This window comes from Daldinia caldariorum, assembly GCF_022478825.1.
Source record: "Daldinia caldariorum strain CBS 122874 unplaced genomic scaffold F4812scaffold_2, whole genome shotgun sequence".
Classification (NCBI taxonomy): domain Eukaryota; kingdom Fungi; phylum Ascomycota; class Sordariomycetes; order Xylariales; family Hypoxylaceae; genus Daldinia; species Daldinia caldariorum.
Window position 1 is genome coordinate 1,890,564 of NW_025953038.1, and position 20,402 is coordinate 1,910,965.

A 20,402-nucleotide genomic window follows, 5' to 3' on the forward strand; every position below is an offset into this window, starting at 1 on the left:
CGCCTCCCCCGCCCCCCCCCCCCCCCCCCCCCCCCCCCCCCCCCCCGCCCCCCCCCCCCCCCCCCGCGCCCGCCCCCCCCGGAAATCGGAGAATTGATGATTTGTCGAGAAGTGTGGTTTGGGTAACACAGCAAGGGCTCAAAGAATCTGAGCTGACATGACTTTGCCTTCCAATAGGTTAGGTTATGTTAGCAACATTATGTTTGCAGTGTTTGCAGTAATACCTTAGGTACCTACCTCCTAAGGTACCTACCTAGGAAAAATGTATTTTGCATTAATAAGCTTAATTTAGGGCCATTCGTGCTCTTTGTGTTGTGCTCTGCGTCGCGTGACACGGCAGCAACTACCCAAGACCCAAGACTTACATAGCATAGCATATACCTAACCTATTGGGAAACCGGAAGGAACGTATGTAGGTTTAGAGCAAGAGAGCTTAGCTTAACTTAACTAGCTTCGCTTCGAGTTGCACTTGGAGAATTTCCACCTACAACTTCGAATGGGTCGAATTGGTCGAATGACCCCTTAGGCCTTAGGGGGGAGGCCAAGGAAGAAAGGAATTTTTAATATTCTTTTGCTTCCCCGAACACGGGGGTAGGGTAGGGCATTGCGCGACACGGCCGCCGAGGTTCTCCTACGTATGTGCGACCACGGCCGGACCACCATCGACCGTACGCGATACCTAGCTAGGTAGGTATATGTATAAGTCAAGTAAGTACCCAGACCTAACCTAACCTAACCTACTTACCCGGCCTACCTAAAGGTTAGATCAGGTATGATGTGTGTTGTATGTACAATGCATCTTCCTAATTTCCGCGGTACAGGGGGTATAATATTCGAATAGGTACCTCATGGAGGGCCAGCGAGGAAACAGAATAAAAAATAAAAACAAGAAAAGAAGAATAAGGAAAGTGGAAGAGTCAAAGCGGTCGAGTTGGGATAGGAAAATACCCGCGCGCCAGACGGCTAAGTCGTCGGGTTGCGTGTGATTCGCGCCCACACGCGCTCCAGCCGCTGGTCTAGTCCGGCGATGCAACGACATCCTACCGCCATCCCCCACGGAGGGGAGGGAAAGTAGGGTTGCCTGCCTAGGTTCGAATTTTCTTCTCATCGCGCATCGCGTCCCGTTTCAAAACGGTCATGCAATTGCTGACGACGCAGATACGCATCTCCGTCCCGAGAATAGAACAGGGAAAAACAATATTACTGCTGACAACAACCATGATAAACCTCATTCAGGCCATATCCTTCTCGAATTCGGTATTCGTTGTTACCTCCTGCTATTATTAGCGCGTCACTGCGAGAAGCATTGACAAAGGCGGGAAATACTGTGGAAACGGAGTGGTATCGCTCCCCATGCTGCAGTCGTCGGCTCTTTGCTCACACTCACATGGATCACGTACGGCATAGAAACTATAGTCTAGGGAACTTGACCTTGACAAAGGGTAAAGGTAAGATGAAAACTGGGGTGAGACATATCCATTGTGGATCGCGAGGTCGTAAGTTCTGAAACCTAACTCATAGGACCGGCTCACGCTTACTAGCACGCCGACGATAGTGGCATATAGCAAGACAATTAAGCTTAAGCTAACATTGATAGAACATAAACACAAACACCAGATACTAGCCCGGGGACGCATCTCTTGCCTTCCCCCGGCCACAGCTAGCCATTTAATATCTTTGAGTCCGAAGATGGACGTCTCCACTGAAGAGGAATAGACCACAACGCCTACAGTGCCGATGGTTAATCCCATCCACCCACCCAATGTATCTGCACTGAGACGCACTAATCAAGTCCCGCTAAATGGGGAAGCATTTCTGAGGCTAGGTAGCCACCGGAATACCTACAACCCGTCACCTTATGTGGGAAAACCCCCCAAAGCGGAGGGGGGGGGAGGGGGGCGGGGCGGGGGCACATCGCGATTGGGAACATTCCAAATCTTGTGAATCCTCCAGCTCTCTGACTACATGCATACATCATATGCAGAGATTGGTCGTCTGTTTTGGTGTCTGTTTATTGACATATCCTTCCAAAATATAGCCGCTGCCGCCGCTGCCGTAGCATCATTGACAATGAAATGCATGATGACTCGCAGTAGCGGCCCTACCATGAGAAAAATACTGCTTAGGAGATAGCGCGTCGCTGATCTAGACTTGTTTCGGAGACAGCTGAGCTGACTGCCTTCGATCCTACACCGATTACTTTATTGCATTCAAAACCCAACCACGCTTTCTGCCTCCAATTAGGCAGAGGTCTTACCTGGTCGGGACGGAAACAATGCGGCTTGTCAGCAAAGTCGCCCAAATCTCGCTCGCGATCTTAGCCTATCTAGATATATGTATGTACATGTATGTATGTGTGTGTGTATGTACATGTGTATCGACTGCGAGATGCAATCCACATACCTACATACAGAAGAAGGTAGTATTTCCTCTTTTTTTTCGACGCACATGCGCTGCGGTGAAGTGGAGGACTTAGCTACCCTGAACTTGGTAGATTAGCTCACGACCACAACTTTCACCGAGGAAAGTCGAAAATCGCGTCTTGGTCTCGGCACAGCCGGGTTCTTTTCGGGCGTGCAGGCCAAATAACAGCACCAACATATGTAGGAGGGCGCCTCCTCCTCACTCCCCATTGTTACTGTTACCTAGCGTCGAAATCTTCGCGGTGGTTGGCCGGCCGTCCCTCTCCCGGACTGGACGCGACGCGGCCGTATAGGCGGCCTGCCTCCTCTTTCCCTTTCTTATATACCCCTATATACTGCCTTGTACCTACGTATACATTCACGTATCATATATGCATAGGTACACTCTTATACATATATGTACGAACATAGCAAAAAAACAAGAACCCACGCAGCGTCCCAGATGCGCAGGTCGTTAGCTCAGCGGGTCCTTCGTTTTCCCATTCGACGGTACTCCGCGGCAGATTAGGGGGAAGCAGAAAAAAAACCTGGGCACGAACATGGAGGCCAAGCTTTTCGCGGCTTAGTATCTATGTCAGATTAATATCTATGAAACACCGCGTGCATGGCACCGATGCGACGGTACTTACACGATCCTATATATCTGAATGTAGATATGTATGTCTGCATGTCCGCCTGCCCAACGCTTCGGTGTTGGGGTGTTATACCTTAGGTGGGTAGGTAGCTAGCTACCTGGTAGCTTTACCGGCTCGGCCATCCTCGACCCGAGGCGATGTGGGCAGGTATTGGCAGGTTAACTAATAGAGTAAACAAAACAGGTCTACATATACGCATGCCGCGCTACGGGAGTAGGGTGTCTAGCATCCGATCGGAGGGTTTGTGGGCGAATAGCATAGCGCGAAACTCGTGACTGGCCCGGGAATGATTCCAGCCCACAATACGCCGCAGCGTAGTCCTACCAATGACTAGTCTGCATGCAAAGAGGCTCAACGGGTTCATCCTTGATCTTCTGTTAAAGGTCTCTGCTATAGCATAAAGAGGCAGATGATCTAACCTGAGGGCTGCACATTACACGCGAAACAACACAGCACAGCACAGGAGCTTTCGCCCGACGAATAATGTATCATACTCCAGTCTCCCTTCGTCCACTCCCCCCACCGAGACTGTGAAGTCGATCGGGTGGAAGGATAGATGGGGGTCTGCTCTGACCTATTCCCCACGAACATCACATCAGGCTAGACCGGCTATGTTATCTCCGGAAGAGCTCCGCTGACTTAGCTTGGCGATCTTTACGCATTCCTGCCTATTCGGGAAGGGGCACGTGTTTCTGGATCGGGACGCGTTGAGCATCGTGACCACACGTTATGCCACGACGATCCAGGAGCATGGCGGGGCAAGCTACTCACGCCTGAATGGACATGTAAGTATCTAAGGTTAGCTTGTTTCTACTTGCGAGAGCGGGAGCGATGGGATTGGTTTCGAGAAGAGTATATGAATTTATGCGAGGACGGGAAGGGTAGATGGGAGTAGGAATCGGATCCTGATGCCCATCTGTGCCACGCGACGGCGGGGGTTCTCAGACAACGTTATTGCGATCCTTCTGGGCGCCGGCGTCGCGAATGGGACCAGATGGAGTCACTTAGGGCGAGAACATGTTGGTAACTTCTGCTATGGAGTTTTGTGGCGTGTTGATTCGTTGTTCTTGAGGGGGGCTAGGGATTGGCTCATTTTAGCTCTTTTTTTGGCGGCTTTGATGTTGGCATCCTCTTGTTGAATTACGTTTCCACTGGTTTTGGAGGGCAGTACAGTTGAGGGGAGATGACTTGTTACAAGTTTTTGGGTCGAAATGCTGGGATGCATCAGACAAGAGTTTGGTACCCACGTCGTTGTAGGACTTAGATGAGGCCTCGCGGATTGTTTATGCCTTACAACTCACTACTCGAATCATATGATATTACTATGAGAAGAGGCTTCTCGGTGGAGTGTGTTACAAAATCTTGATACTATCTCAGACATCAAATTTCGTACTGGCTACCTACCTAGGTACCTAAGCTAGCATGTAAATGTTTCTAGGGGAGAAAATCACACGATTTTCAGGTACTCTTCAGGTTCCTTATGGTGGAACTGTTTCCCCTTTGCACAGCCTCGTCTTATCGACACGATTAACATACGATTGCTTGCTTGCTTGCTTGCTTTATATCTATTGCGGCTCAGTTCAATCTTGAATCACATGCTTCTCCGACGGAACGCCTGCTTTCCACCTGTACGACGAAGCAACATGCTCGTCGAGAGGGCCGCTCTGCCCCGGCTTCTGGTAGAAGTTCTCCCTGTACGTCCCGCCGGGCACCGCGTAGTCGTCCCAGAACAAGCCCCGGCGCCGTAGCTCGGGAAGCAGAAGCTCGATGATGTCCTTGAAGGATTGGGGGAATAGCGCATAAGCCTGTGTAATTCATGCTATGAGCGAAATCCAAGTGTTGTTTTTTTATTTTATTTTTTGGTAAACTATAGGTACCTAGGTAGGTAGATATCAATTAGGGGGACCACTTACGAAGTTGAAACCGTCGACGTCGGCCTCGTTGACCCAGGTCTCTAGCCCGTCGGCTACTTGCGACGGCGTGCCGACGAGGACGGGCCCGTTGCCGCCGATGGCGACGTGCTCCGCTATCGTGTGCTTGGTCCACTTTGCGGTCTTAGGCAAGAATCGGGCGAAGCCTTCGACGGTAGATCTAGACTTCCTGTATTAGATAGGTACCTACCTAACTTAAACTGACTAATATGAGAGTTAAAAAAAAGGGGGGGGGCGGGAGGGAGGGAGATGGAAAAGGGGAGTTTTTCTCCCTCCTTGGGTGCATGCGCCATACCGCACAGCATTGCTCTCGACGTGTCTCAACTCTTCCTCGTCTCCGTACTTGTCCAGGTCAATGCCCGTCCACCCGCCGAACAGGGCGAGCGCCCCCTCGTGCGACGCGTATTTCCTGTAGTCGGCGAGCTTGGCCTGGGCCTCCTCCTCGGTGCGGCCCAGGACGGGGGTGACCAGCGCCAGGACCTTGATGTTCCGTGGGTCGCGGCCGTAGCGGGAGCGCGCGAGCTCGCGCACCTCGGCGACGTTGCGGGCGCACACCTCGGGCGCGTGCGCGGACAGGAAGATGGCCTCGGCGTGCTGCGCCGCGAACTGCTTCCCCGCCCGCGACGTGCCGGCCTGCAGGAGCAGCGGCGTGCGCTGCGGGCTCGGCTGGCAGATGTGCGGGCCCGGCACCGTGAAGTACGGCCCGCGGTGGTCGATCCGCCGCACCAGCTCCGGGCGCGTGTACACGCCCGACGCCCGGTCCAGCGTCACCGCGTCGTCCCGCCACGACGACTCCAGCAGCTTGTAGATCACCTTGACGTACTCCTCCGCTTGCGCGTAGCGCTCGTCGTGCTGTTTTTATGGGTAGGTAGGTGGTTAGAACAGTTTTCTTGTAAGAATATAAGAAGATTAAGTTTCAGATTACCCGCGGTAAGGTGGGTGGATGTATGTAGGTAGGTAGGTATGTATAAAACTTACTTTTGGTTGCTCCGTGAAGCCTAGGTTCCTCGCGGCTGAGTCGAGGTAGCTTGTGACGATCTATATACCCCCTATTTCAGCACGACGATGTCTAGTTTTAAATAAATGTGCGGATTTCAGGGGGGAAAGGGGGGAGGAGGGTGATCTTAGCTGACATTCCAACCTAACCTAAACTCCGTTAATCATTAACATCTACCTAATTACCGACATCGGGAGCATAAAGTGACGCGAAAACTGAAGGGGAGGCTAAAAAGCATACCGTCCTTTAGACAGATGATCAATCGTCGACAAGCGCCTGGCGAAGTGGTACGGCTGCTCGTACGTAGTCGAAGCCGTGACGCCGAACCCGATGCTCTCGGTGGCCGCCGCCATCGCGGCGATGACAGCGAACGGCTCGTTCGTCGGCCACTGCGCTCCCGAGATCTTCGAGGGATCCAGGGAGTTCCTATAGACGTCGTATCCTCCTATCGTTGGGGATCAGCATCTGCTAGATATATATACCTTAGGTAACCCAGTTTGCACGGGGTTGACAGGCCATGGGGTATTATTATTTTAGGGCTAGGTTAGGAGGTAACCTACCTAGGACGTCGGCGATGAATATCCCGTGGAATTTCCCCTTCTCGAGGAGCTTCGCCAGCTCGACCCAGTGCGATACCTCGTTGAAGCGCCACGACTCGTCGTCCGGGTGGCGCCATAGACCCGGCGATTGATGCCCGCTGGCTAAGATATAAGTAAGATAAGCCGGGTTGGACGTCACTTGAATAGATAGGTTGGTTGGTTAATTCGTTAATGGGACCTACTCATCATTACGAAGGCGTTAAGCACAAGGCTCTTCTTCGGCTTCGCGTCGCTGCTCATTGTGTCGCTTCCGTGTATCAGATACTGTACCTAAATCTAAATCTTACTCACGTACTTATCTAGTAGTAACTAATACGAAACCCGAAGATTTGTTTATTCACGAAGGATAAATCTAAGCTGGATCGTGATATATTACGCTTCTAGATGGCTAGCTACCTAAGATACCTAAGTTAAGTTAGGTTAAGCTATATCATGCTCTCCCCCTCCCCCTCCGTCTCCGAGAGCCGGCGGAGGTAACCTATCCACTCTTAAGCAAAGAACGCAATATCACGTTTTACAACGGGCATCCGGATCTGCTGCGCATGGGTTGCTTGTTCGTAGCTTTTTTTTTTCTTTTCTCCTTGCATTCCGAACGTTTAGGCTTGGCTGCGATCACGCAACGCGACGGAGTTGATCACGCAATTACGAACTTGGAGCGGGGTTTCTCCAAGCGATATATATGCCTTACCTTGGCTAGGTATGGTTACGCGCGATGAAGGACAGCGTCAAAAGTAGAGGGCGGGGCAGAGCTTAGGACGTTCCTATGAAAAAAAAAACAAGGTCTTTTCGTGTAGATCGGGAGGGTGAGGTAGTGCACCGAGCGGGAATGGGATGGATTGTATAGGGCTAGGCCGCCGTTTTCGCAATCTTCTTTCTACTAGGGAAATAAGCTTGGTAATTATTCTACAAAAAGACTAACTACATCGATGACCCTGACCCTGAGTGAGAGGTCTCGTGAATCTGCTTATTTGCCTTCATCTTTAGGGGGTTCCGCCTCCTGATAAGGCGGCTCCTCCTGGTATCTATCATATTTATACTGAGATCCGATATGATCATCCCTTAGCCCCTTCTGGCCCTTCCCGTAGATCCTCTCTCGAGCAGTTAGCGATTCTCCTTCCGCTGGGGGATCTGGGTAGATCCCGCGGCGTCTTAGCTCCGGGATCAACAGCTCGACCACGTCCTCGAACGTCCCAGGAGTAGTAACATAGCCGATATTAAAACCATCCAAATCCGCTTCTTCTATCCAGCGCTCCAGGTCATCGGCTACGGTCTGAGGCGACCCGATACCTACGGGACCAAGGCCCCCTATCGACGCCTTCTGGGCGATCACGCGCGGAGTCCACTTCGGGATGTCCCTGCTCGTGGTAGTAAACGCGTCTAGAATGCTGCGCACCTTATGCGCCTCCAGCGAGTCTGCGGCGGTGATCTCTTGGTCCAAAGGGATCTTTGACAGGTCGATTCCGGTCCAGCCACTAACGAGGACGAGGCCGCCGATGACAGAGCCGTACTTGAGAAGCTCGTCGTATTTCGCGTGCGCTTCCTCGTCGGTGGGCGCGACGATGGGCGTGTAAGTCGCAAAGAACTTGAGCGAGCGCGGATCTCGACCCTTCGAGGCAGCTAGCTCCCTGATCTTGGCGATCTTGGGCCTGAGGACGGACGGGGAGTGAGATGACACGAAAATTGCTTCCGCGTGAGTCGCCGCAAATTCGGAACCGGCGGGCGATGTCCCGGCTTGGAATAGCAGAGGAGTTCTCTGCGGTGACGGGTCGACTATGTGTTTTGTATTTAGCGTGAAGTACTTCCCCTTATGATTGATGGTGCGAATCTTGTCCGGGTCGAAGTAGATATCGTTTTCTGGATCAGGAGAGATCGCATCGTCTGCCCAAGATCCTTCCCAGAGCCTATAAACCCTGTGAGCTTTACTGGGTCGCTGATACTTTTAAACTGCAATGGGAAACATACTTGTAGAGTACTTTCAAGTACTCATCGGCCTGCAGATACCGCTCATCGTGATCGATAGGCGTATCGAGGCCGATGGCTTTGAAGGCCGCCTTTTTCCAGGAAGTCACGATATTCCAACCGAATCGCCCACCGGTCAAGTGATCTAGCGTGGAAAAGCGCTTTGCCAATAGAAAAGGGGGCTCAAACGAAGTTGATGAGGTGATGGCGAAATTGAGATTCTTCGTCACCGCAGCCATTGCTGCAATTGGCTATAAACCAACACTTCCGTTTTAGCCCCTCTATGCTTAACTACCTCTAAGGTACACTTTAATGGTGATAGACCTACGATAGTGGGATCCGTTACGGGCCATTGTGCGGCTCTTCGGATACAGTTGTCGAGGCTCCCTTCGTAGGTATCGTAGCCTCCATAGGTATCTGCGAGAAACAAGGCGTTGAAGCCACCTCTGTCTAGCAATTTTGCTAAGTCTAACCAATAGTCAAGGTTACGCTTCGTAGCCGACTTGTCGACGGGATTCTGATGCATCGTTAGTTGTATACTTCGGCATGAGGAATACAGACGCTTACTTTCCATTGGCCCGGTGAAAGATGGCCAATGGTTGACATGTCAAATGCATTCAGTAAGATTTGCTTCTTACCCTCTGAAGAAGCCATTTTAAGTCTTTTCTTTGAACTATTGTGAATTATATAAGTACCTAGCTGGGTCTGTATATCATGTTCCGGAGGAGACATGGTCGCTATATATAGAATAGGCAGACTATAGGTAGATCATATTATATATTATTTACAACTTCGCATTATACATAATTCAACTGGCGATTCCTTCGCTCATACGTCAGATATCGTATTCCGGTATTTTGACCGATATTGACGTGACGATAAAAAGCTACCTAGGTAGTTTAAAGTTCTAGCCGCGAGCAAGATTGCCAACCCGGACGTCCTATCGCGGAGGTGCAAAGACGCGGGGGGTATTGCGTGCTTCGCCTACAGAAGAACGTGGTAGGTCGGTAACGCATCACTAGTCGGGTGATAACGCGTTTCAAGATAACTTCAGTCTCGCAGATATAAGATGTCGGTTTTGGCCGGTGGAATTAATAGAATAGACATTCACATTTGACTGGTTAGACTTTCATTCTTTTTTTTCTTTTTTTAGTATACGAGTTGTGGTCGAGTTACTTTGTCAATATGACTACCGAAGGCTTGGAGCAGACCATTCATGCGAATGGGCCGACGCTACCCTCATCTGAAAAAGCTAGCTCAGAAAAGCCAACTAATGGTGTGAAAGTATCAATTGCTGAGAACGTGGAAGAAAAGGTCGAACCGCTACTCAAGGAACCAAAGTTTGGCAGTTATCCTACACCAACCCTCAAGTTAGAACAACGCTACATCGACGATCCAAGACAGTTGAGGGTTGCCGTCGTCGGCGCAGGACTTTCCGGTGTGCTCGCTGGCATAATTCTTCCCCCGAAAGTTCCAAATTTGAAGTTGACTATATTCGAGAAAAATGCCGACGTGGTGAGTAACAATACCGATGCTCGGAATTAATAATAATTATATAATTTTCGCTAACTACCTAGCTATAGGGTGGCACATGGTTTGAGAACATATATCCAGGAGTCAGGTGTGATGTTCCAGCGCATGTATACCAGACCAGTTTCGCTCCAAACGTAAATTGGTCGGAGCAGTTCGCGCAGGGCCGCGAGATCAGGGACTACTGGCAGGGGCTTGCACGGAAGTACGACGTATACCAGTACTTGAAACTCTCCCAAAAAGTCGAGGAGCTGAGCTGGGATGAGAAAAAATCCGTATGGAACGTCAAAGTACACAATCTCACCACCGGGGAGACGTCCAGCGAGGAGTTTGACTACGTGTTAACTGCCATCGGTCGCTTCAACGCCTGGAAGCTACCCGACTATCCCGGCATAAACGATTTCAAGGGTCTTCTTCGACATGCCTCTAACTGGGATCCCAATTTCGATCCTAAGGGGAAACGAGTTGCAATCATCGGCAACGGTGCAAGCGGCATTCAGCTTACAGCCAATATTCAGAAGCATGTTAAGCACCTAGATCACTATGCCCGAAATAAGACATGGGTCACGGCATCATTCGCCGGCGATGAGACTTCCATCGAGCCGATCCCCATATCACCCGAACTTCGAGAGTCGTTCAAAGACCCCAACGAATACGTCAAGTGGAGGAAGGAGCTGGAATCCAAATACTGGCGGGGATTCTCAAGCTGGCTCAAGGGATCCGAGCTCAACGAAAAGTCCCGCGAAGAATTCGCGGAACTTATGAAGAAGCGCGTAGCCAGGAAACCTGAGCTTGTAGACAAAATCATCCCCGACTTCTCTCCCCACTGCCGACGACTCACTCCGGGACCCAACTACTTCGAGGCCATTACGGAAGACAACGTAGACTACATCCAGACGCCGATAAAGTGCTTCACGGAAACGGGCATCGAGACCGTCGACGGCGTGCACCGGGAGGTGGACGCGATATTCTGCGCGACCGGCGCGAACCGGGACATGGTGCCGCCGTTCAGCATCTGGGCGTACGGGAAGGACCTGTCGAAGCTGTGGGAGCAGGACGGAGAGTACGGGTTTCCCTACACGTACCTGGGGGCGGGGACTCCCGGGTTCCCGAACCTCGGGTTCATCCACGGGCCGCACGGGTCGGGGCGGTCGGGCACGGTGCCGCACAGCGTCGAGGTGCAGGTGACGTTCTACGCGAAGCTCCTGCGCAAGGTGGCGCGCGAAGGCATCCGGACGATCCAGCCGTCGAAAAGGGCCGCCGACGACTTCGTCCAGTACTCGGACGCCTTCTTCGCTACCACCGTGCTGTCCGAGAACTGCAGCTCCTGGTATAACAGCGGGAGGCCCGGGAGCAGGATACACGGGTTGTGGCCGGGAAGCGCGACCCAGGTGACCATCATCTACCGCGAGCCGCGGTGGGAGGACTGGGAGTACGAGTATCTCTCTGAGAGCGGGAACAGGCTCGCTTGGTACTTCGGCGTCGGGTCGACTCTGAAGGAGCAGGATCCTAACGTGGATATCGTGCCGTATATCAAGGATCCGGCTACTGTCGACTTGAGGGATTTGCATGAGAGCTGGTGGGATCTACCTTGAAGAAACGTATATGATGTATCTCTCTAGTTAGCAGAACTAGGTTATATAGTTTCGGTCGATATACACAGTGCATGATAGAGATAGAACTAATGGTTAGAACTATGCAGTCTCGCCTAGCTTTGTAGCCATTCAATTATATCCAAGTATGAGCTATCTCAAGCTTGTGTCCGCCCTTACACTGATAACTTTTCTTTTTTCGTAATATATTAAAGAATAACATGTTTTAAGATAGTTTGGATTAAGCGAAAGATTAAGATAAATTCCTCTTAACATTCCAACTGTAATAACCGTGGCCGCTAATATCTCTGGAAAATCGAGTCCCTTGGATCTCGATAGGCTTGAGTCTAGAAACGGACTCGACCCTTCTCATATATTTGAAAAGACGTTACTGTCCAAGGCTTCTCCAGCTAAGCCAGCCAGTCACTTATGGTAGTTGCCTAAGCGCACCTAGTTGACTACTCCTGGTATTTTTTTATTTTATTTTTAAAAAAAACAGCCCGTGCAGCTAAGACGCAATAACGGTGCCGAACGTAGATTGAAACAAGTCTACCCCGACATCTCGAAGACGGTGTTATGTCGCGAGTCGGTTGAGGGAGAAATCCCATCGCTTCCTATCGGATCCGGACCGAAACTGCTCAATGGACTGACAGTTGCGCACCGCAATTCGATCCCAGAACCATTTAACTCCGACCTCGAAGCTCCCGCGTCGAGCTCTGCTATCTGCGTCGTCTCTTTCGCTTGCGCTGCAGAGCCTCCTTCGGGCTCTGGCTTATCTGCCGCGGTTTCGTCAAGCTGCGGACTTGGTCCGGGACCGCCACTATTATTGTGACCAGCCCTCCTCTTTCGTCTGCGGCGGTAGAGGAAGATGGCTCCGCACAGCGCTCCTAGGACACCGAGCGCTGTGCCTATTGCTATTCCCACTACCACGCCCCCGAAGAGAACAGAAACGGAGTTGGAATTCCCGCCTGGCTCTTGACTCGTGTTGGTACTGCTGGGCATGTCGGATACGCTAGACGTCACGGCTAACTGCAGTGGGAAGACCTCGTGGTAGACGGTGGCGGCATATTCTGCAGGCGCTCCACCGATAACCGCCGTCCAGGTAGAATACTGTCCGTTCCCCTCGGGTTCCGTGTACGGCGGATCCCAGACCATCCACACCTCCGTTGAGCTCATGCCCATAACACTCGCACAATATCGCCCGCTGCGAACCGAGGGGCCGGCGTCGTTTCCGCTTGACACGCAAGTCCACGAGCCTCGCGGACAGCACCATGCCTGCGAATACTGCGAAACCCCGTCCGTGACGGCCGTCACGCAGGCCGTAGTCCAGTCGTCCAGGCAGGCGGACCCGGGGTACGCCAACGTCGACCACCGGGGCTCTTCGAGGGCCGCGGCCGTCCCCATTCCCTCGTCAATTTCCTTGTACATGTTGTTGAAGAGCGTAAAGTATCCATCCGGGAAACATCTCGGTTCGTACCATATCTTCGCCCTCCCCAACACGTTAACCGCCTGGCAGGCGAGACCCGACCGCAGATGGATCGCACCGTCGGCGTACGTCAGGTCCTTGCAGTAGACGGAGAGCGTGCAGTCCGCATTATGCGACGGTGTGAAGGGGGTGGTTTGCGGCGGTAGCAGCAGTGTTGCAAACTCGTCGTCGGCAGAGCTGGAGCTGGTTCTACTAAACGGTAATCTCGTTGTGATACTCGCCGGCATGGCTTCGAAATTGTTATATAATATAATTATAATATACAACAATAGAGCGAGAAGATGGCTAAAACGGCACGGTAAAAGGGGAACAGCCCCCGTTATTAGTACTGCTTGCCTGTCACTCTTGCTGGCCTGTGTGCCCTGTTTAGTCGCATTCCGATATACCATGCAGCTTCCCGTTTATATCACATCACACCAGTTTCTAAACTGTATGGTGGTTGTATTAGTATTTTTGCTCTTTAACTTCATAAAACTGGATGAATGTTAAGCCCAAAGTATGTGGTATTAATAGAAAGGACTCTCATTGCTAGTTGATAGTTTCCTAGATGGAAATAGGGAAGAGGTTAGCAGAATGACAAAACTATCGCAAATCATTACATCTGACCTGTCCAGCACGTAGGGTTGGTTCACCGAGGGTCAAACAGAGAACCTGTTTCAACATACGTTATACAAAGCCACAGTGTGATCGAAGAATATAGGTATGTTGCATTTTTCTTGTCGTGGCCTATTAGATGTCTATCCAGCCGAGGAGACCTAAGTATCAGATTAAGGAGGTAGTAAAAAGATAGGAAGAGCAAATTTAGGATTGAAGTAACAGCGACGAATTCTTGAGCAGTATACTCCTATACTCCCATCCGGATCAAATACTTCAGTCAGGTCTCGAAAAAGGTGATTGCTACAACACCGAAATACTTTGATATAGTGATAGTTTTCAGGTAGACCTGTATCACATAGGGTATAAGTACCATCCAGACCAATTAATACCGACTTCCCAAACGATAACCCCTATTTCCTTCACGGGCCAAACCCATCCCAATTCTCATCAACGTCAGTATCTGCCCCATTTCCCTATTTTCAACCCTTACCCATTCCACGCCCCCCCATCCCATCCCGCCCTTTAACGCTACCTATCCTCCTTCTGCCTCCTCTCCCTCTCGAAAATCCACAGCGCCGTCGCCACCGCCATCACCGCCCACCTCTCCCCGAGCACGCCGCTAACCCCCGAGCCCAGGAACCGGAACCGCAGCTTCTTCGTCAGGCTCATCGTCGCCCACGCCCACACCGCCACCACCTCCTTCCCGTCCCCCGCACAAGCCCCTCCCCCCGCAAATACCGCCCGCCCCGGCCCTTCCAACCCGCTCGGCGCGTCCGTCCGCAGCCGCACTAGTTTCCACCCGCTCGCCCGCCCCCCCAGCGCCTCCACCGTCTCCCCCCGCGACCGCCGCCACGCGAACGCCTCCCGCCGCTGCCCCGGCCCCGCCTCGACCACGAACGTGTACGGCCCGTCGCCGAACCCGGTCGGCGTTTCCACGCGCTCCTGGACGCCGGCCCCCGCCCCTGCCCCCGACCCGGACCCCGCCACGAGCAGCGGCGGTAACGTCACCGTCAGACACCGGTCGAAGCCGACGCGCTCGACGGCCGCGAGCGCGGGGCTCTGGTGGCTCGGGCCGCAGTGCAGCAGGACGTCGGGCCTAGACGAGGAAGAGAAGAGGACGGGGCGGGCGAGGGTGACGGCGTACAGGGGCGCCGCCTGGTGCTCGCCGATGTGGTAGTGCTGCCTGGATTCGATGTACATGTTGAATGCGGGGGGGAACTGGCGCGGGATCGGGGGTTGATTTTGGCGTTGGGCTGCGAAGGGGGGAGGGTCCTGGGAGCCCGTGGCTATCGTCGCCGTGCCCTCCGTAGGGTGCTTGGAGTACGGAGGCGGGGCGTCTTTGGGGTGAGGCGCCATGTTTTTTTTTTCTCCCTTCTTCTTGATTTATTGTCTTGTCTTGTCTTTGCTTTTCTTTTTTCCTTTTCTACTTATGGTGATGATCAATAATAAGTAAACGATACCCCCGGAATAATATCTGCTGACGTATAAACTAGAAGGAGGTTGTAAAAAAGATAAATCGAAAGTCCAAAAAAACTCGGTGCCTAGAAACCACTGGGCCGACTAATCTAATCTCTGGGCGTGAGAGTTATGCCCAGAAGTAATCACCAGAGAATCTTCTGTCTTAACATGTGTTCCTTCGCTTCCTTCGTCGCAAAAAGTAGCAGTGTTGTGTTGTACGTTGTACAGCCTAGCATGGATTGTTGTAACACATGTATTATTCTAGGCAAACCTAGGCCCTTACCGACATGGCATACCAGGTACCTAAATTCTATCTTTTCATTGAAGTAGATGGGTCAAGTTCTCGTGTATGAATTATGTACCTCCTAACATACCTAGATACCTCTATAGGTACCTTATATCTGGCCATCTGCTCTCACATATATAAAAATCATCGACCGACTTTCCAGCCCTTCAGCCACCACAATGCTTGCTTATATAGTACATAGTACACCACGCCGCGTAGCCGTGCTATGCAAACACGGTGTTGTCAGCTAACGAGGAGTGGAACGATAACCGAGATAACTGGCTAAACAATCCAAAGCCACAGGATCATACCATGTTTCTACTAGGTACTTATAGACTAGGTAGGATGCTCCTTGGCTGTGCTACGAACCGCAATCGGAATGATCCGCGGGGACGGGACGTATTTTCACAGCTAGGATCGTCAGCCTTACCAGCGCGAAGCTTCATGCGTTTACTATGCAGCTAGTTATGCGAAGCTAACTACCTCCTAACTACCAGGCTAACAAACTGCGCCTCATCAATATATACATCATACTTATGTCATGAGTGTAGTAATATATATATATATACACAACAAATTAGGTAGTTAGGTAGGCAACCTAAATTCAATCAAATAACTTTACTCATTCATTCATCCAAGTTAGGGGGAAAGGTAAATTAGGTGTATCAAATTCATACTATCGTAGGGTATTATAGGTCCAGGACAAGCAAGTAAGCACTAAAAGCTTCATGTAAAGGGGTATGGGCATAGTTAGTACAACCTCCGCGAGGCCGTATAGTGAAAGCTCCGTATTAAATATGTAGTAGGTAATGTAGTAATAATAAGTCGGCGGAGTAACCGTCTTCCACCGTCCGTGGACAATCCATTTGAAATGCGTAGGGGGTATAATGCGAGAACCATCCATCAGCGTCTTCAGAGCTTCCGCTCGCTAGCCTGGTAAAGGCGAAAGCGCCAGCGCTTCTCCGAAGCACAAAGGAAATCGGGTATTGAATCAAGACCCTTGTCGCGGCCCTGGCGATGTAGGTTATTGTGAATTAGGTAGATGGCCAACGTAGCGGTTGGCGTGTAAATCCGTATCCTGGATCCCTTCCGAATCCCCCCCTCCTCGCCGAGAAACCCCAATTCGGCGCGAATTTAAGAAAGGCGGCGTCAAGTGCCATGGCTGACCTAAAGTTGACGAACAACTTCAGGCCCCAATAGAGTAATGCGCCTAATCAACTCTCCAACCTCCCAAGTACTTTTTTTTCTTTTTCTTTTTCATCTGCTTTGATGACGTTTATACTCTAATTGAACGAGCTCCATAAATCCTTGCTCATCCTTAATAGGAACCCAAGAAGTTAGAGACTTCATAGCATTTTCAAAGTCCGAGTCAAGCAATGTAGGCCGGAGCGTGTCGATAATAGCGAGGCTAGTCGCGTGGAGAATCTCGAGTCCCTTAGACGATGGTTCTGGAGCAGCCTTGCTCGACGAGATAGATCCGCCGGTCGGTTCTGGTGAAGAGCCAAGTAGGATGAACACATCCCACACGCGGAGCTGGACAGAAAATGGTATCGATAAGTTGAAGAGAGTCAGATACCACTTAGTGGCGTACGCAGTCGGGTCGATACAGAGCTCCGTCTAGTAAGATGTTAGCCAAAGGTCAAGTTGGGGCGGAGAGAGGTAAACTTGAACCTACAAGTTTCGCGGCGACGTCTCTACTAGCTAACCAGTCGCGTTCGAAGTCTTTCAGAGCCTCTATCAGTTCCACGAATCCGGAGCCATACATTCGATTGAGACCACGATACTTCCACAACCAAACAAGCATTACGAAGCACGTCTCCTCGTCGAAGTAGCTGAGAAAGGTTGCCGCCAGCGGAGCCATGCCCTGGACGTAACCCGTATCGGGGAAATAAATGGATATGGAATGTAGTACTCGGAAAAGCAATCGCTGGCCACCACGATATCTCCGCCTGAACATAATATGTTGATTAATTGTCCTAGGCACGTCCAGATCGATTTGCCCGTCGTCTGGCGATGGCTCGTCGATGAGCCGGCGGTAATCTGCCTTGATGTCCTCCTCCGAAGCAAATGGTTCGCTGCTGGCCCTGGCGGCGGAACAGAGGAACGAATACCAAGCCGCCGCCCGCCAACAATCAGGGATACCCTTCCACACCCGTTTGGCTAGTTTCGGGTGCTTCAGATCGAATTCAAACACCATACCTTGGCCATCCGCGCCTATTTTTATTACTGTGGCCATCCTCCGCCATTTCTCAGTTCGCTGCGTCTCCTTCAACTTTAACTCGGCTGACTTCCTCTCATCCGACCCGTCCTCGCCAACGTTCGACAAGCCTGGGCGGGTTGCAAGGATATCCCCGGCTTCGTCTAATAACCTCCTGTCCCTGTTATGCGGCAACAAATTTGTGGCTTGACGGAAAGTTGCCGACAGGGCGGAACGGTGCGACGCCGTGGATAATTCCGACGTCTGCGTATTCAAAGATCGGGCTGACGTTTTCCTACTAGGGCCGCTCCTAACTCTTAACGAACGTGACGCCGTTTCTTTCCGAATCAGAACGTTTCGATGTTTGCGCATTGAAAAATGGACAGACGTCGTCGTTTCGGTCGGCGACGACGGCCGCGAATCTCGCGGTTGTTGAACTGAAATGAAACCGTAACGATCGACATCTTCAACCTGTACTCCTTCCCAATCCTCGATTCCCCCGGCTAGCTCATATTCGGTCCTTATGTCCTTATCTTGTGGCGACGAAGTAGAAGCCGAGGTTGGAGTAGGGTGTCCAACCGGGTCGTTTGATCTATGGGAGAGGTAAACTTGTTAGCATTATCAAAGATAAAGATTAGTTGGATAGTATAAGGAAACCGTACGCGTCATTCGCATTCTCTTCTAACGGGTTTTCTGCTGAGGGCTGGATACGCTCATCAATGGACGAGCGTCTCGCGCCCTCCTCCCACTTGACACCTTCCCCAGATTCATAGAGCGATCTCACCTTTTGAGATTCCTTCTCGGCCTCAGCAGATATGACCCGAACGCTAGGAGGTGGCCGGCGCGGTGTGGGCGACGTGCTGGTCAAGGCGTTGTCGGAAGCCCCTGACGAGATTTGGGCGGGTTCATCATTAGCGCTCGCGCTCGCGCTGACGCCGACGAACTCATCGGGATTCTTTTCGCGTGTCGGTACTAATGGGAATGCGCGTGGCTGTTTAACTCGTTCGGTATCGGCGTTTTCATTATTGATATTGCCGTGCTGTTCGGCCATAATGGCCAGATTCTTGTTGGATCTGCGCGAGTGCTTGGCGCCGAAAATGAGGCTGCCACGCTTGGAGAAGGACAGCTGGGTCATAAAGTCATCTTCTAGCAACCTTTCAGTGGGGATAGTGGTTGAAATAATTGGGGAATCATGGGGGTTAGACATTGGTGACAATCTGCCGCTAGGGGATTTAGGCGCCGATTCGTCGTGCCCGTTTAGTGCGTTTAGTGGATAGCCGGGGTTTTCATTTCCAGCGCCGTTTCCAGCGTAGATTCCAGTGTAATTTCCAGCGCACGGTACCCCCCCATCACCTGCATTTCCTGCTTTCTTCCGTAACCGTCTCATCTTCGAAAAAGACGACTTTGACGAGTTAGATCGCAAACTAAAACTTCTTGCAATTATTTTGGAAAAGTTAGAAGGCGGGGTAATTGGCGACGTCGGAGAAACGGTATCGCCATCCGAAAACGCTGGTGAAGGAGCGCTAGCCCTGCTGTTGGACTCGCTTACTCGCCCCTCCTGACGCGAATATAGGGAGGGCGATGCAGAACGAGTCGTTAGTTGGAGGGGTCTAATTTCTCCGTATTTTGGGATCTTTCCGTAGGTGAAAGGATCTTCGTCGTCCGTCTCGGTATCCTCTCGGATGGTCCACGAGCTTGAAACGGTAGTTGGCGAGAGGCAGGAATCCCGCTTTCTCGTATCCACACTTGTCCGAGGGTTGCTGATAGTCCTCAATGCCGGGTGCTGTTCCGTGGGAGGAGGAGGGCGCGGTGGCGGTATCACGATAGGAATACGAGCTGTATTACACGAAATAGGACGCGGAGGCGGACGACGAGAAGATCGAGGTGGTGGTATTGGTATAGGTGGTTCTGCCTGGACGGTTTGGTCGTACCGGAACGCTATCAACTTGGTGTCATCTCTAAAAGGGACAAAACTCGAAGTCCTGCTCTTAGATCGGACATTTGGGGTCTTGGGGTTAGGTGCTTGCGGTGCTATGTATGATACCGCGTGCGGTGTAACTCCGAGCATTGTGGCTGCTGACTTGGATGTTGTGTTGTGTCAAAAAAATGTAAGTCCGCTTGCGTCCGCAACGATTTTGATTTTCGTCAAATTATTGATATTGTGTTTGGTATGACAAGAAGAGGGAGAAGCTGCGAGTGTTGGCCAAGCAGGCTCTTTCTTATCCACCCCCCTTTTTTTTTGTGTTATAAAAAGAAGTAGTCCCTTGCCGTTGCGAATAGAAACCTGAAAATAGGTAATGGTGAAATATGTACAACACAACCCCGTGTCAAACCCGATGCCGTCCGCAACTTTTATACACACGACTAAAAACTAGTAGTTATATGTTAGCGTGATTTCACTTTTAGGACGACGAGGAAGTTGTGCCGATGTGGGAGAAGAGTCAATCAACAAAAAAGAAAATGTTATATCGAAGTTGTAGCTGTAAATATAGAAATATGGGTCAAATAGTAGGTATTCAGGAGACTCCATAGTCCATACCTACCTCAGGTTAGGTAGGTTAGGTAGTCATACAAGGGCCATTGGCGATTTATGGCTCGTACCTTCTTTTTTTCGATTTTCGATATTCGATGTTCGATATTCGATAGATGTGTGCAAACTCAATTTATCGACTTAAATGACGAATCGGGAAATTCCAAGGTCGGTAGCGACTT

At 51.2% G+C, this 20,402-nt stretch overlaps 7 protein-coding genes across 7 annotated transcripts; 1 reads left to right on the forward strand and 6 right to left on the reverse strand.

The window, feature by feature from the left end:
- Positions 1-1,196: 1,196 nt before the first annotated feature.
- Positions 1,197-1,885, reverse strand: F4812DRAFT_183558 (uncharacterized protein). Its single transcript, XM_047930051.1, has one exon. It carries the CDS (start codon positions 1,749-1,751, stop codon positions 1,284-1,286), a length of 468 nt encoding a protein of 155 aa, XP_047793866.1. The 5' UTR covers positions 1,752-1,885; the 3' UTR covers positions 1,197-1,283.
- A 2,532-nt stretch (positions 1,886-4,417) lies between these two features.
- Positions 4,418-6,825, reverse strand: F4812DRAFT_467581 (Nitrilotriacetate monooxygenase component A/pristinamycin IIA synthase subunit A; the record flags this gene model as incomplete). Its single annotated transcript, XM_047938676.1, has 7 exons — positions 4,418-4,863; positions 4,972-5,149; positions 5,285-5,841; positions 5,968-6,016; positions 6,227-6,431; positions 6,547-6,687; positions 6,768-6,825. The coding sequence occupies 7 exons, from the start codon at positions 6,823-6,825 to the stop codon at positions 4,639-4,641; spliced, it is 1,413 nt and encodes a 470-aa protein (XP_047793867.1). The 3' UTR covers positions 4,418-4,638.
- A 724-nt stretch (positions 6,826-7,549) lies between these two features.
- On the reverse strand, positions 7,550-9,198 carry F4812DRAFT_455664 (bacterial luciferase-like protein; the record flags this gene model as incomplete). Its single annotated transcript, XM_047936861.1, has 4 exons — positions 7,550-8,486; positions 8,548-8,795; positions 8,873-9,061; positions 9,112-9,198. The coding sequence occupies 4 exons, from the start codon at positions 9,196-9,198 to the stop codon at positions 7,550-7,552; spliced, it is 1,461 nt and encodes a 486-aa protein (XP_047793868.1).
- Positions 9,199-9,669: 471 nt separating this feature from the next.
- F4812DRAFT_414537 (FAD/NAD(P)-binding domain-containing protein) lies at positions 9,670-11,776 on the forward strand. Its single transcript, XM_047932893.1, has 2 exons — positions 9,670-10,059; positions 10,128-11,776. Exons 1-2 carry the CDS (start codon positions 9,730-9,732, stop codon positions 11,667-11,669), a joined length of 1,872 nt encoding a protein of 623 aa, XP_047793869.1. The 5' UTR covers positions 9,670-9,729; the 3' UTR covers positions 11,670-11,776.
- A 439-nt stretch (positions 11,777-12,215) lies between these two features.
- Positions 12,216-13,379, reverse strand: F4812DRAFT_455666 (uncharacterized protein; the record flags this gene model as incomplete). Its single annotated transcript, XM_047936862.1, has 1 exon — positions 12,216-13,379. One exon carries the CDS (start codon positions 13,377-13,379, stop codon positions 12,216-12,218), a length of 1,164 nt encoding a protein of 387 aa, XP_047793870.1.
- A 478-nt stretch (positions 13,380-13,857) lies between these two features.
- F4812DRAFT_467593 (uncharacterized protein) lies at positions 13,858-15,220 on the reverse strand. Its single transcript, XM_047938677.1, has one exon. It carries the CDS (start codon positions 15,103-15,105, stop codon positions 14,278-14,280), a length of 828 nt encoding a protein of 275 aa, XP_047793871.1. The 5' UTR covers positions 15,106-15,220; the 3' UTR covers positions 13,858-14,277.
- A 1,353-nt stretch (positions 15,221-16,573) lies between these two features.
- F4812DRAFT_183713 (TBC domain-containing protein) lies at positions 16,574-19,872 on the reverse strand. Its single transcript, XM_047930054.1, has 3 exons — positions 18,353-19,872; positions 17,169-18,282; positions 16,574-17,110 (listed from the first exon to the last, which is right to left on the reverse strand). Exons 1-3 carry the CDS (start codon positions 19,756-19,758, stop codon positions 16,751-16,753), a joined length of 2,880 nt encoding a protein of 959 aa, XP_047793872.1. The 5' UTR covers positions 19,759-19,872; the 3' UTR covers positions 16,574-16,750.
- Positions 19,873-20,402: the final 530 nt, after the last annotated feature.

Bases quoted from the DNA above. Each gene is read 5' to 3' on its own strand.
- F4812DRAFT_183558 (XM_047930051.1), bottom strand. From the start codon at position 1,751: ATGGGATTAACCATCGGCACTGTAGGCGTTGTGGTCTATTCCTCTTCA.
- F4812DRAFT_183713 (XM_047930054.1), bottom strand. From the start codon at position 19,758: ATGCTCGGAGTTACACCGCACGCGGTATCATACATAGCACCGCAAGCA. The intron at 18,283-18,352 runs GTACGGTTTCCT...CCTCTCCCATAG, and splicing joins GAAGAGAATGCGAATGACGC to ATCAAACGACCCGGTTGGAC. The intron at 17,111-17,168 runs GTAGGTTCAAGT...ACATCTTACTAG, and splicing joins GAGACGTCGCCGCGAAACTT to ACGGAGCTCTGTATCGACCC.
- F4812DRAFT_467593 (XM_047938677.1), bottom strand. From the start codon at position 15,105: ATGGCGCCTCACCCCAAAGACGCCCCGCCTCCGTACTCCAAGCACCCT.
- F4812DRAFT_414537 (XM_047932893.1), top strand. From the start codon at position 9,730: ATGACTACCGAAGGCTTGGAGCAGACCATTCATGCGAATGGGCCGACG. The intron at 10,060-10,127 runs GTGAGTAACAAT...ACCTAGCTATAG, and splicing joins TCGAGAAAAATGCCGACGTG to GGTGGCACATGGTTTGAGAA.